Here is a 12,692-nt window from a genome sequence, read left to right on the forward strand (position 1 = left end):
CCTTTGCAGTAGTGGCACTTCAGTGTCCCAGAATCCTTTGTGGCAGCTGTCTCAGTACTTCTGAACTGCTAACTCTGCAGGAGGTGCAAAGAATTCTGGGGGTATGTTTTGAAATCTCGAAGCACCAGCTACAGACATATGAGCAGAAACCAGGGGGCCCCTACAGGCGGGGGGAATGACACAGACAAGGGGGGATTGGGAGGAGATGGAAGCAGCAAGCCATCTGGGTCAAGGGGTGCCAATCCGTCTTGGCCTAGAGCAGCATGTAGGGCTGGGTTGGGATGAGCTGTCCTTCCGGCGCTAGAAGAGACAGAAGCCCAGAGACGTGGCCCCACCTCCCGTCGCGAGATCTGCGTGAGGGGCATGAGTTATGAAGGGTTTGGAGCAGAGGGGCCAGCAGCAGCACTGAGAACGGGAGCCAGAGAGGAGTTCATCCTTCTGTGGGATGGATGGGCCCAGAGAAATAGCTGCCTTGAATCGAATGATGCTCATTCGATCGTGGGGCGATCCTGGGGTGGGGGACGGTTTGGGAGCCAATCCAGGGAGTCAGCCCTTGCTCCCTGCAGAGCCCATGGGGCTTGTCCAGACGGGCTCGGAGAAAGCCCCTGTGGTCTCTTGAATTTGCACCCAGCCTGCTGGAAGCAACTGTGTAGCGGCTTACAGCTGGCCGGGTGACAAGTATTTCAGTTACGGTAATTGGCCATTACCACTGACTCCGAAGCACAAACACTGCGATTCCCAGGGAGGTCTTTGAGGCTGGACAAATTACATTCTTCACGGCCCATCGGGAGCCAGCAATGTTACCCCATATGGGAATCAGGCAACGTCCCCTTGCTGGCCCCTGGGCTCTGCCCCTGGATAACTCAGCAACAAGGAATGGGCAGCCGGGAAGCTGAATCCCAGTGTTTGGCAGAGGGGAGGGGGGAATCTGGGAATTCCTACCTCCCATTGGTTAGTGGGAGAAATCTGGGGTCCCTAGTGGGAGCAGAGCTCAGAGATCAGAGACTTGTGGTCTAGTGGGCATGATCTGGGGGCTTATGTTTCCTGGGGTGGGGGCTAGTCTTAGCTTGGTGGGGGGGAAATGTTAGTCCAGTGCTTACAGCAGGAAGACTGAGAGTCAGGACTCCTGGGAACTATTGCTAGCTCTAGGATGGAAGTGGGGTCTAGTGGTTAGAGGAGGCAGGGCTGGGAGCCAGGACTCCTGGGTTCTATTCCCAGCTCTGGGATGGGAGTGGGGTCTAGTGAGGGGATTTTGAGGAAGAACTCCTGACTTCTTTCCAATGCCCTGGGTGACCTTGGGCAAGTCACGTCAGCTTATTATGCCTCAGTTTCCCCCGGGTGATGTGGCAGCGCTAGCACCAAGCCAGCCTGCGTGGAGGGCAGCTTAACGATTGAGTGCGGAGCAGCACAGGATCGGGGCATGGGCAGAACATGGCGGTTCCGACCGCACTCAGGAAAAACAAACAGCAACAGTTAAGTTTCCCCAGAGTCCTATCTGCCTTTTACATGGTTGGAATACCAGACTCAGTAAACGTGAGCCCTTCCAAACATTTCTTCAGGACCTCTGCCAGCCCCATTATGCAACCCCAATCGCAGCAGACACAAAGCCCCCCTACTTGCCCAGAGCCCGAATCTCCCCCCATCCCACCTCCCTCCCTCGGCTTTGATCAGACTAGAAGACAACAGCAAGCGAAGACACACCGTCCCGGCTGCAGCTCACGCTCAGGCAGCGCGACAGCTCCTGGCAGGTTGCTTTCTCCGTTTCCTTTTCCAGTGCTCCAGGAGGCGAGCGTGGGGGTGTGTGGAACGCGACTGTTCCTGTGGGGACCATGTGAGGACGATCTTTATTTCGGAGGCGAGGACAGAGCGGAGGGAATCAGGAGCCCTGTGCTGGTCTGGCTTCAATTAAAGATCCTGGGAAGACTGCAGAGTGGAGCCTGGGAGCCTCGCAGCCGGGACCTGGCTATGGTGAGGGAGAGCTTCGCCTCCGGCGTTTTTGGGGACCCAGCAGAGTTACGGCTTGTTGGCGAAGAGGCTCCGGTGACGCCTGCTTGGGCTGGGGAGAGGCGGGTGACTCACGAGGGCAGCTGGGGGCAATCCCACTCTGTGCTGGAGGAGGGAGGAGATCTCCCAGACCCGTGGCATGGGCCAAAAGGGGGAAATCTTATGAGGGATTCATCCCAGCCTTTGGGGGACAGTCTCCCGCTGGCCCTGCCCCCCACCTGCTCTGAGCAGGGTTCATGACACAGTGGTTCAGCTGCTAGTGCTATCCTGGTGCGGCTGTGTCCAAGGGGATTCCCCAGGCAAGGCCCAGTGGAGATCCAGCTTTCGACCCCAGGGCCGATTCTCTGCTCTTGGAGGGGAGTGGGGTCTAGTGACTAGAGCAGGGGCCTGGCCTTAAGGCGAATGTCCCCAGACCCTGCAATCAATGCGCCTTAGCCCTGCCCTGCAGGTACAACCCCCCGCCCCCAGTCAGAGCAGAGCTACTCCTTTATGGCCAGTTTGTTGGAGCTGTCAACAAGGGGCCATTTACTGCCTGTCAGGCTGGGATCCTGCCCGCTCATTTCACACTCGGCTCCCAAAGGGGAAGGGAGCAACTGCCCCGGTCCCGGCCCATTTCTAACCACGTCACAGTTGGGTCCCTTTTGGCAGCCTCAGCGGAGAAGCTGAAGACTGAACAGATCCTGCTCTGGTGGGACAGGACAGGAGTGTATCCGGGCCGCACCTGTTCTGTGGGGGATCGGTGCCGGTGAATCGATCGGAGCCCATCTAGCCCTGCAGGGCCAGTCCCTCCAGGCCGTTTTCCAGGGCTCTGTCCCATCTGGTGTTACCCTCCCTGGGATACCGAACAGAGCTCATGGGAGCCCTGTAGTGTGTATCTGTTGTTCCACAAATGTACACGTCGCTTCCGAGAAAGCGTGTGGCCAGGGAACGAAACAGGCAGCGGGAGAGTGGGGTTTTTTGTATTATAGTGAGGGTGACCAGGTGTCCGGTTTTCGACTGGAACACCCGGTCGAAAAGGGACCCTGGCGGCTCCGGTTGGCACTGCCGGCCGGGCCTTTTAAAGTCCGGTCGGCGGTGCTGCGGAGCCAAGGCAGGCTAGTCCCTACCTGTCCTGGGGCACCACACTGCGCCCTGGAAGCGGCCAGCAGGCCCGGCTCCTAGGTGAGGGGGGGGCATGGGGTTCCACGCGCTGCCCATGCACCGGCTCCACACTCCGCCGTGGAGCCTCCTGCCCCTCCCCGCCTAGGAGCTGGACCTGCTGGCCACTTCCGGGGCACGGAGCAGTGCACCAGAACAGGCAGGCGGCCTGCCTTGGTTCTGCAGCACCGCCGCCCGGGAGCCGCCCAGGGTAAGCCCGCACCCCAACCCCCTGCCCTGAGCCTCCCCAAACCCGGAGCCCCCTCCTGCACCCCAAAGCCCTCATCCCCAACTCCACCCCAGAGCCTGCCCAGACTGCAGCCCCTGACCGAGATCAGGGCCCCGTTGTGCCAGGCGCTGATGTGTTAATTTACAGACGCACACACCCATGCACACGCAATCCGGCAGCCGGCCTGTGCGGCTGGGGGGAGCCGATCGCCTGCCAGGCCGGCTAAAACAACAACTAAGGCATTTCAGAGCTGCCAAGTGCCCTGTAAACCGACCTGCCTGGATCCCCAGCGGGCCCGGCTCAGTGGGGCCCTTCATCCCCCCGCAGCAGTTGCTGGTGCTGTGGAGACAGAGCCTGCATTGATGGGGCCGAGCAGCGCCAGGCCTGGGCTGGTAGGAGCCCTCGGGATCCCCGCTCCGCAGGCCCGCGGCATACAGACGGTTCAGTTCGCTCCGGAATTCACCAGACCCTCTCCCCCTCTCCCCAGCGGCTGAGCTGCGGCTGTCTCCTGGTCCTCTTTGTGCAGATCCCCTCCTTCTGCCTGGTCGGGAGCCAGGATGACGAGGACGTGGCGCCATCCCCCCGGCTCGGCGGGGGGGCCCTGCCCCCGAAGAACACCCCGGGCTGCCCGGCCAACTGCAGCTGCCCCTCAGAGGAGACGGTGGAGTGTGGTGGGCTCGACCTGCACGTCTTCCCCAGCAACGTCTCCAGAGCCGTCCAGCATCTTTCTCTGCAGGTAACTGTCCCCGGCCCTGCCCCGCAGTGAACCCGGGAGCCCAGCCAGGGCCAGATCCCAGTTACCAAGGAGGGTCTATAGAACAACCCAGGAGTCAGGGGCAGCCGGGGGCCATCGGAGGCGGTGCCCCAGGGGTCGGGGGGCAGCCGGGGGCCATCGGAGGCGGTGCCCCAGGGGTCGGGGGGCAGCCGGGGGCCATCGGAGGCGGTGCCCCGGGGGGCGGCCGGGGGCCTTTGGAGGCGCCGCCCCGGGGGTCGGGATAGCCGGGGGCCGTCGGAGGCGGTGCCCCGGGGGTCGGGGGGCGGCCAGGGGCCGTCGGAGGCGGTGTCCCAGGGGTCGGGGGGCGGCCCGGGGCCATCGGAGGCGGTGCCCTGGGGTCAGGGATAGCCGGGGGCCGTCGGAGGCGGTGTCCCGGGGGTCGGGGGGCGGCCGGGGGCCGTTGGAGGCGGTGCCCCAGTGGAACCCCTTCCAGAGCCCAGAGCAGCCCTTCCCTGACTCTCCACCTCCCATCTCTCTCTCACTGCTGCCCTCTGGCCCTGGGCAAATGCCTCCCACTTCCCCAGGGACTGAGGTGAGTGGGTCTCCTTCTGCAGAATAACCAGCTACGGGAGCTGCCCTACGACGAGCTGGCCCCGCTGACCAGCCTGAAAACCCTCAACCTGCACAACAACCACATCATCTCCGATGGTGAGGGAGCCGTCGCGGGCAGGGGGCTGGGACGCCATCGAAGGGGGTGGTGCCGTGGGCAGGGGCCGTGCCAACGTGACCTGGGCATGAGTGTGCGTGTCCAGGGAGAGCTCTTCCCGGCCTCCTATAGAACAGAAATCCCCATGGTCCGGTATCCGAGCCTTTTGTCCCTTTATCCTCCTCTCCTTGAATCCCAGAAGGATGCCCTTGCAGGCCGTCCCCCCGTCCTGCAGTTTCAGCGGGATACAGGAATTTCCTCCACTTCCACTTCTAAATTCTTGTGCAGCCTTGTCGCATGCTGTTAAACAGCTGCTGGGTCCTACCCCAGAGGCAGCTGCATTTCAGCAATGGGTGAACGATCCCTATGTAGTGTTGTGTGAATGGCTGCCACACTCCACCCCAGAGGCAGCTGCATTTCAGCAGCCTGGGAAGTTTTTTGGGACCGTTCTAGAAAAGCATGGTGGGAAGCTGGATGCCAGTTACAGGATACGTAGCTCCGTGGGGGAGTGGAAGCAGCCACGGGGCCTTTCAGGGAGGGAGGCAGGGTCTGAGTTCACTAGCTGGATGGAGCAGGTTCACGTCCTGGCCTCCCTTCTGCGCAGGGTGTGCCTGGACTAGGCAATCTCCGCTCTTCTCTCTGCTGCTTTCTAGGCCTCCCGGATGAAGCCTTTGAGTCCCTGGACTCGCTGCAGTACATCTACCTGGCCAACAACAAGGTGTGTCTGCGGCTGTCCTCTGACCCGGTGCGCAGCATTCACAGCAGCTTTAACAAGCAGGGATGGTGCCAGGGGTTTGTGTCCAGCTAGGTGGAGGGGGCTCTGCACGTGTGTGTGTGAGAGGGGGATTTCACAAGCTAAACCATGCTGAGCGTGGTCGCCAGTGGGATGGGACCTCCAAGGAAAGCCAAGGGTGCTGCAGGGGGTGCTATGGGTGACTCCGTCATGTGGCACTAGGGGGCGCTGCGCTGCAGGGAGCAGATTGGTGGACTCAGTAGGCGGCGCTGTCCCTTGAGTCAGTGCAGCACTAGGGGGCGCTCCCCTCTGAGTCCGTGCTGACCCCGGGGCCCAGCATGGCACTCCGGGGCGCCATGCTGCAGGAGGTGCCGCCTTTCAGAGGAGACGGGTCCCACATGGTCATTAGAGATGCTGACACATTCCCCTCAAGTGTCTGTGCTAACGCTGGTGTGATTCCATCCTGTCTTCCTAACCTCCTGCTGCTGTGCTCATTGGAGAGAGGATTCCTCTCCACTTCCTGTCCTAAACCTTTGTGTGGTGGCCCTGGGCACTGTGAAACAGCTGCTGTGTTCTACCCCAGACCAGATGTTGAGCAATCCCTGTAGAAACAGCTGCTGCCTCTGAGCCCAGAGGTGGCTGCATGCCACTGACCAGTGAAGCAATCCCTGTATAAAGCCTGGCCAGGCCCTCTGGCGGCAATGGGTAAATCCAGGGCCACACTGATCCGCTAGAATCGGCCCGTCCCCCTTTGGTTTTTTCCCAGCTCACGGTAGCACCGCAGATCCTCCCCAGCACAGTGCGCATAGTGGACCTGGCTGCCAACCTGCTCACCGAAGTCTACCCGCTCACCTTTGGGCAGAAAGCCAACCTCAGGTAGAGCCGCCATCCAGGCCTCCTGCCTCGGGCACGCGGGAGTCCGACGGACGGGGCCTGCAGCTGTGGGTTGTTTGCTGATCTCAGTGGGTTGGACTGGCTAAGCCAAGCTCTGGGCCTGATTAGTGTGGGCCTCTTCTTCAAGCTGGGTAGGGAGCTCAGTAGGGGGCGCTCTCCCCTCTGTGTTGACCTCAATGTCCCAGTGCAGTGCTAGGGGGCGCTGTGCTGCAGGGAGTGGGATGGGGGCTCACTCGGGGGCGCTCTGTCCTTGCAGTCAGTGCTCACCCCAGCATGGCACTAGGGGGCGCTGTGCTGCAGGGCTGGAGGGCTCACTAGGGGGCGCTCTCCCCTTGGGGGCAGGACAGGGGCATTACCCTACCCCAGAGACTCTGGTGTCAGCTCTGTTTTGCTTCCCTCTCCTCCATGCAGGTCCGTGTATCTTCACAACAACCAGCTGACCAACACCGGGCTCCCCTATGACGCCTTCAACGGCTCTGACACCGTCAGCACCATGATCCTCTCCAGCAACCAGCTCAGCTACCTGCCCCAGAACCTGCCCCCTGCGCTCGTCCGGCTCCACTTACAGGTGGGGCAGGACTTGGGCTCATGACCGGGGTTGTGTGTGGGGGGGTCTGCCTCCGCAGGTGCTTTGTATAAACCGTGTGGTAGGCCTGGATCCCTGAGGCATGACACATCCCAAAGCCCCACAGCCGTTTGCCTTTGATATGGGGAGAGGAGGTGTAGGCCAGTGGTTAGAGCAGGGGGCTGGGAGCCAGGACTCCTGGGTTCTCTTTCCAGCTCTGGGAGGGGAGTGGGATCTAGTGGTTAGAGCAGGGGGCTGGGAGCCAGGACTCCTGGGTTCTCTTTCCAGCTCCGGGAGGGGAGTGGGGTCTAGTGGTTAGAGCAGGGGGCTGGGAGCCAGGACACCTGGGTTCCGTTTCCAGCTCCAGGTGGGGTGTGGGGTCTAGTGGTTAGAGCTGGGGGCTGGGATCCAGGACTCCTGGGTTCCGTTTCCAGCTCCGGGAGGAGTGTGGGGGTCCAGTGGTTAGAGCAGGGGGCTGGGAGCCAGGACTCCTGGGTTCCGTTTCCAGCTCCAGGAGGGGAGTGGGATCTAGTGGTTAGAGCAGGGGGCTGGGAGCCAGGACTCCTGGGTTCTCTTTCCAGCTCCGGGAGGGGAGTGGGATCTAGTGGTTAGAGCAGGGGGCTGGGAGCCAGGACTCCTGCGTTCTCTTTCCAGCTCCGGGAGGGGAGTGGGATCTAGTGGTTAGAGCAGGGGGCTGGGAGCCAGGACTCCTGGGTTCCATTTCCAGCTCCAGGTGGGGTGTGGGGTCTAGTGGTTAGAGCAGGGGGCTGGGAGCCAGGACTCCTGGGTTCTATTCTCAGCGTGGCCTTTGACTCACTCTGGGACCTTGGGCAAGCCCATCCCCACTCTGTGCCCCAGCTCTGCCATTCAGATGGCATCTGGGTTGGGTGGCCTAGTGGTTATCTTGGTACCGTATCGAGGGCAGTCTCCCCCCCAGGCCTGCTGACGGTATCTGAGGCGGGCTCGGGAGCTTCTCCCGTCTCTAGTGGCCGCGACCTCCCATCCCTGCAGAACAACCGCATCGCCCGGATCCCCAGAGGGGCGCTGAGCAGCCACTGGAAGCTCCGAGAGCTCTACCTGCAGAACAACAACCTGTCCAACCAGGGCATGGACCCTTCCACCTTCAGGTGAGACTGAGGGAGGGAGCTGCAGCGTGGCAGAGTGGTTAGAGCGGAGGAGATGGGACTTCTGGGCAGGGAGGGGGGGTCTAGTGGTTATAGCCAGTGGGGCTGGGAGTCAGGACTCCTGGGTTCTATTTCCAGCTCGGGGAGGAGAGTGGGGTCTAGTGGTTAGAGCAGGGGGGGACCAGCGCATCAGGACTCCTGGGTCCAGTACAGCAGGAGGCTACGGCACTAGCTGCTCACCCCAAGCCAGCGCCCCGTTCCCCTTCCTCTTTGCAGCAAGCTGAAGAGCCTGGAGTACCTGGATCTGTCTAACAACAACCTGACCGAGATCCCGGCTGGCTTCCCCCCGAACATCATGATCCTGCACCTGGGCAAGAACCGCATCGGCTCGCTGCCACGGGACAGCCTGAGCCGGGTGCGCGGCCTGCAGTACCTGCTGCTGCAGAACAACCGCCTGACGGCCGCCGGCGTCCACCCCGACGCCTTCCTCAAGCTGCGCAACCTGCACACCCTGCACCTCTACAACAACCGGCTGGAGCGGGTGCCCCCGGGGCTGCCCCGCCGGGTGCGCTCCCTCATGATCCTGCACAACCAGATCACTCACATCGGCCTGCACGACTTCGCCAACACCTACCTGCTGGCCGAGCTCAACCTGAGCTACAATCGCCTCTACAGCGCCAAGATCCACCGGCTGGCCTTCCGCAAGCTGCGCCGGCTCGAGAACCTGGACCTCTCGGGCAACCAGCTCACCCTCCTGCCCACCGGCCTCCCACCCAGCCTCGAGGTGCTCAAGCTGCACAAGAACCAGATCAACTCCCTCTCGCCCGAGCTGCTGGCCAACCTGACCGGCCTCAAGGAGCTGCACCTGGCCCACAACAGGCTGCGCATCGGCTCCATCACCCCTGGCACGTGGCAGGAGCTGCAGGGGCTCAAGGTGAGGGAGGGGGACGATTGCCCTAATGATGTAATCGGAGAGGGCAGTGGGGTCGAGTGGTTAGAGCAGGGGGTTGGGAGTCAGGACTCCTGGTTCTATCCTGGTTCGGGGAGGGGAATGGGGTTAAGTGGTTAGAGGCGGGGGGCTGGGAGCCAGGACTCCTGGGTTCTATCCCGGTTCGGGGAGGGGAGTGGGGTTGAGTGGTTAGAGAGCGGTGGGGCTGGAAGCGAGGACTCCTGGGTTCTATCCCGGCTCTGGGAGGGGAGTGGGTTGAGTGGTTAGAGAGCAGTGGGGCTGGAAGCGAGGACTCCTGGGTTCTATCCCGGCTCTGGGAGGGGAGTGGGTTGAGTGGTTAGAGGCGGGGAGCTGGGAGCCAGGACTCCTGGGTTCTATCCCGGCTGTGAGAGGGGATGTGGCTCGGTGATTAGAGATGAGGCACCAGAACTCCTGAGCTTGTACCTTCATTGCTAGGGTAAAGAGCCCTCTGGCAGCATGGCAATGTCAGACAGGATCAGGACCAATGGCCAAGGACCCCCTTATCCGGGCTCGGAGAGGATCAGACCATTAGATGCCTCAGCTGAAGGTGCAGGAACCCCCACAGGGACACTCAGCCCCCCATGAAGGTCTCCTAATAGAGATTGGCTTAAAACCACGAGGTTTAATCTCCCTCCCAGAACCGTTCTAACTCCAGATCTCCTTGTCATCCATACAAACATCCAGCCCCCTCTTCGAGTCTGACTGGTCGCAGCCTCATTGACTTCATGTGACAGGGAGTTCCACAGGCTAACAACATGCTGAATGGAGTTTGCTCCCCTCTCCCAGCGTAGGGACTTGAAGGCTGTGATCAAGTCCCCGACCAGCCTGCCCTGCAAGAACCTTGTCCAGAACAGTCAGGCCTGGCAGGGTGTTACCAGCCATTAGTGGCGTAGAGCGAATCCAAGAAGCTGTTGAGAACTCTGCTGTTGGCCTGGGTAACCCCGTCCCTCCTGCTCCCCAGCTCCTGGATCTCAGCAACAACGAATTGTCCTACATCCCCCCGGACTTGCCGGAGTCCCTCGAGTACCTGTATCTCCAGCATAACCGCATTGCCGTCATTGGGGCCGAAGCCTTCCACACCATCCCCGACATCCGAGCCATCGTCCTCAGGTAACAGCCGGAGCAGGGAGGTTAGTGCTGGGAGCACAGGCAGGCTCCTGCCCTGCCGTCCTGCTGACCTGCTTTCCCGCCGACCTTTCCAGAAGGTGGGGCCAGAGCAGGGGCTGGGAGTCAGGACCCCTTGGTCTCTGTCCCTGGTTCTGGGAGGGGTGTGGGGTGAAGGGGTCAGAGCAGGGGGGCTGGGAGTCAGGACCCCTTGGTCTCTGTCCCTGGTTCTGGGAGGGGTGTGGGGTGAAGGTCAGAGCAGGGGGGCTGGGAGTCAGGACCCCTTGGTCTCTGTCCCTGGTTCTGGGAAGGGTGTGGGGTGAAGGGGTCAGAGCTGGGGGGCTGGGAGTCAGGACCCCTTGGTCTCTGTCCCTGGTTCTGGGAGGGGTGTGGGGTGAAGGGGTCAGAGCAGGGGGGCTGGGAGTCAGGACCCCTTGGTCTCTGTCCCTGGTTCTGGGAGGGGTGTGGGGTGAAGGTCAGAGCAGGGGGGCTAGGAGTCAGGATTCCAGGGTCTCTGTCCCTGGTTCTGGGAGGGGTGTGGGGTGAAGGGGTCAGAGCAGGGGGTGCTGGGAGTCAGGATTCCAGGGTCTCTGTCCCTGGTTCTGGGAGGGGTGTGGGGTGAAGGGGTCAGAGCAGGGGGTGCTGGGAGTCAGGATTCCAGGGTCTCTGTCCCTGGTTCTGGGAGGGGTGTGGGGTGAAGGGGTCAGAGCAGGGGGTGCTGGGAGTCAGGATTCCAGGGTCTCTGTCCCTGGTTCTGGGAGGGGTGTGGGGTGAAGGGGTCAGAGCAGGGGGTGCTGGGAGTCAGGATTCCAGGGTCTCTGTCCCTGGTTCTGGGAGGGGTGTGGGGTGAAGGGGTCAGAGCAGGGGGGGCTGGGAGTCAGGACCCCTGGCTCGCTGGAGGTGTGTCTACATTGCAGCTGGGAGCACGCCTTGCAGTGCAGGTAGACAGACTCGCACTAGCTTCGCTGGGGAAAATCCAGCTATGGTGGGGAGCAGGGGCGGTGGCTCCGGCTAGCCCCCCGAGCTGCAACCCATGGGGTTGGGCAGGCTAGGACTCGGGTGGCCAGCCTGAGTCCTGCCAGAGTCGCAACATCCACACGGCTAGCGTTAGCACAAGAGGTAGCCTGGGTGACCTCGAGCCAAATCGCTGCTCTCTGCACCCCCTCCAGCACTTCAGCAACACTTATGGGGTGGGGAGGGCCAGGCTGGAGCCCAAGTTTGGGCTCCCCGGAGCCATAGAGAATGGGACTGTCCCGTCCTTGCTCTGTGACCTGAGGCCTCTGGTGTTGAGGGGCCCACTGCCTAGGGCAGGGTCCTAGGTGCCATCTCCCTGAAGTATTTGGCCAACCAATGCCATCGCAGGAGGCCTCTTCTTGGCAGAGAACGAAGCTTTTCACCTGTCCTCCTGCTCTTTCAGATCCAACCGCCTGCTGGCAGCCAGCGTGTCTGACCAAGCCTTCGTGGCCCTGACGCAGCTGGAGGTTGTGGACACTACGGGGAACCCAGAACCCATCAGTATCAAGATGCCACGAGCCGGGCGCTGGCTCAGATCTCACCCAGGCCCCTAACAAGCGGACAGCTCAGCCTGAGCTGGTCAGTGTCTGCCCTGGGCCTGGTTTGTCAGGGAAGCTTGAATAGCAGCGAGGAAATGAGGAACCGGGGCAGCTTTCTCCTTCTCCAGCTGCGCTGTTCAGGTCCTAGACTGTGTTATCGCTGTGGGCTCGGATGGTCCTGGCAGGGAGCGGCAGCTAAGCAGGGTTCGGCAGGCTCGGTACTTGGACAGGGGAAAATCCAGCTATGGTGGGGAGTAGGGTGGATGTCTCAATAGGGGGCGCTCTTCCCTGAGAGTCAGCACAGTACTGGGGGTGCTGTGCTTCCGGGAGCAGGGGGCGTGCTCCTGCTCTTTCAGCCAACCACAGAATTGGGGTCCTGCCCCTTGGTCAGCCTGGCGACTTCCCCCTTGCACTCTCCACTGGATCAGCCGCTCTTCACCTCTCGTCCAAACCGTCACATAGTACTGCCACGTTCCACCCCAGAGGTGGCTGCATTTCAGTGCCGGGGAAGTTATTTCCCTCTGTATGCACATCTGTGTAGGGTTAAGTTCTGAGCTGCTATAAGCAGGGGCGATTGCTCTGAGACCTCCAACCAGCTCTGAACTTGGCGGTGCTTTGGGATCTCTTGGGCTGAGAGGAGCTCTGGCAATATCCCCTACTGAAATCCCTCTCTCCTGCTGTCATTTCCTGCAGCCGCCTTCCCTCCCTCCCAGGCTCTGACGCACCACATCCCAGATCACAGCGATAACATGGTTTCGATATCCCCCTGAGGCAGCGTTCCAGAGGGATTACGCTGCCTGCTCTTCGAGCTGCACGGCACGCCGACACCCCACTGTAGGCCCTGCCCCGGCCTCCTGAGAATCAGCACGTCCCCTCGGGCGCTTAAGGCCTCACTCAACTTTAGCCAAGCATTTGAACCAGCCTTACAGGGTTGGTAGGCCTGAGTTGGCCAGCTGGA

At 61.6% G+C, this 12,692-nt stretch overlaps 1 protein-coding gene across 1 annotated transcript; it reads left to right on the plus strand.

Annotated features, from left to right (window-relative positions):
* The first annotated feature begins 1,431 nt into the window (after positions 1 to 1,431).
* PODNL1 (podocan like 1) lies at positions 1,432 to 11,749 on the plus strand. The gene is made up of 10 exons (XM_065419570.1): positions 1,432 to 1,968; positions 3,858 to 4,106; positions 4,700 to 4,793; positions 5,445 to 5,509; positions 6,291 to 6,400; positions 6,800 to 6,986; positions 7,995 to 8,110; positions 8,384 to 9,041; positions 10,039 to 10,187; positions 11,599 to 11,749. Exons 1-10 carry the CDS (start codon positions 1,432 to 1,434, stop codon positions 11,747 to 11,749), a joined length of 2,316 nt encoding a protein of 771 aa, XP_065275642.1.
* Positions 11,750 to 12,692: the final 943 nt, after the last annotated feature.

This window comes from Emys orbicularis, chromosome 19 (assembly GCF_028017835.1).
Source record: "Emys orbicularis isolate rEmyOrb1 chromosome 19, rEmyOrb1.hap1, whole genome shotgun sequence".
Lineage (NCBI taxonomy): Eukaryota > Metazoa > Chordata > Testudines > Emydidae > Emys > Emys orbicularis.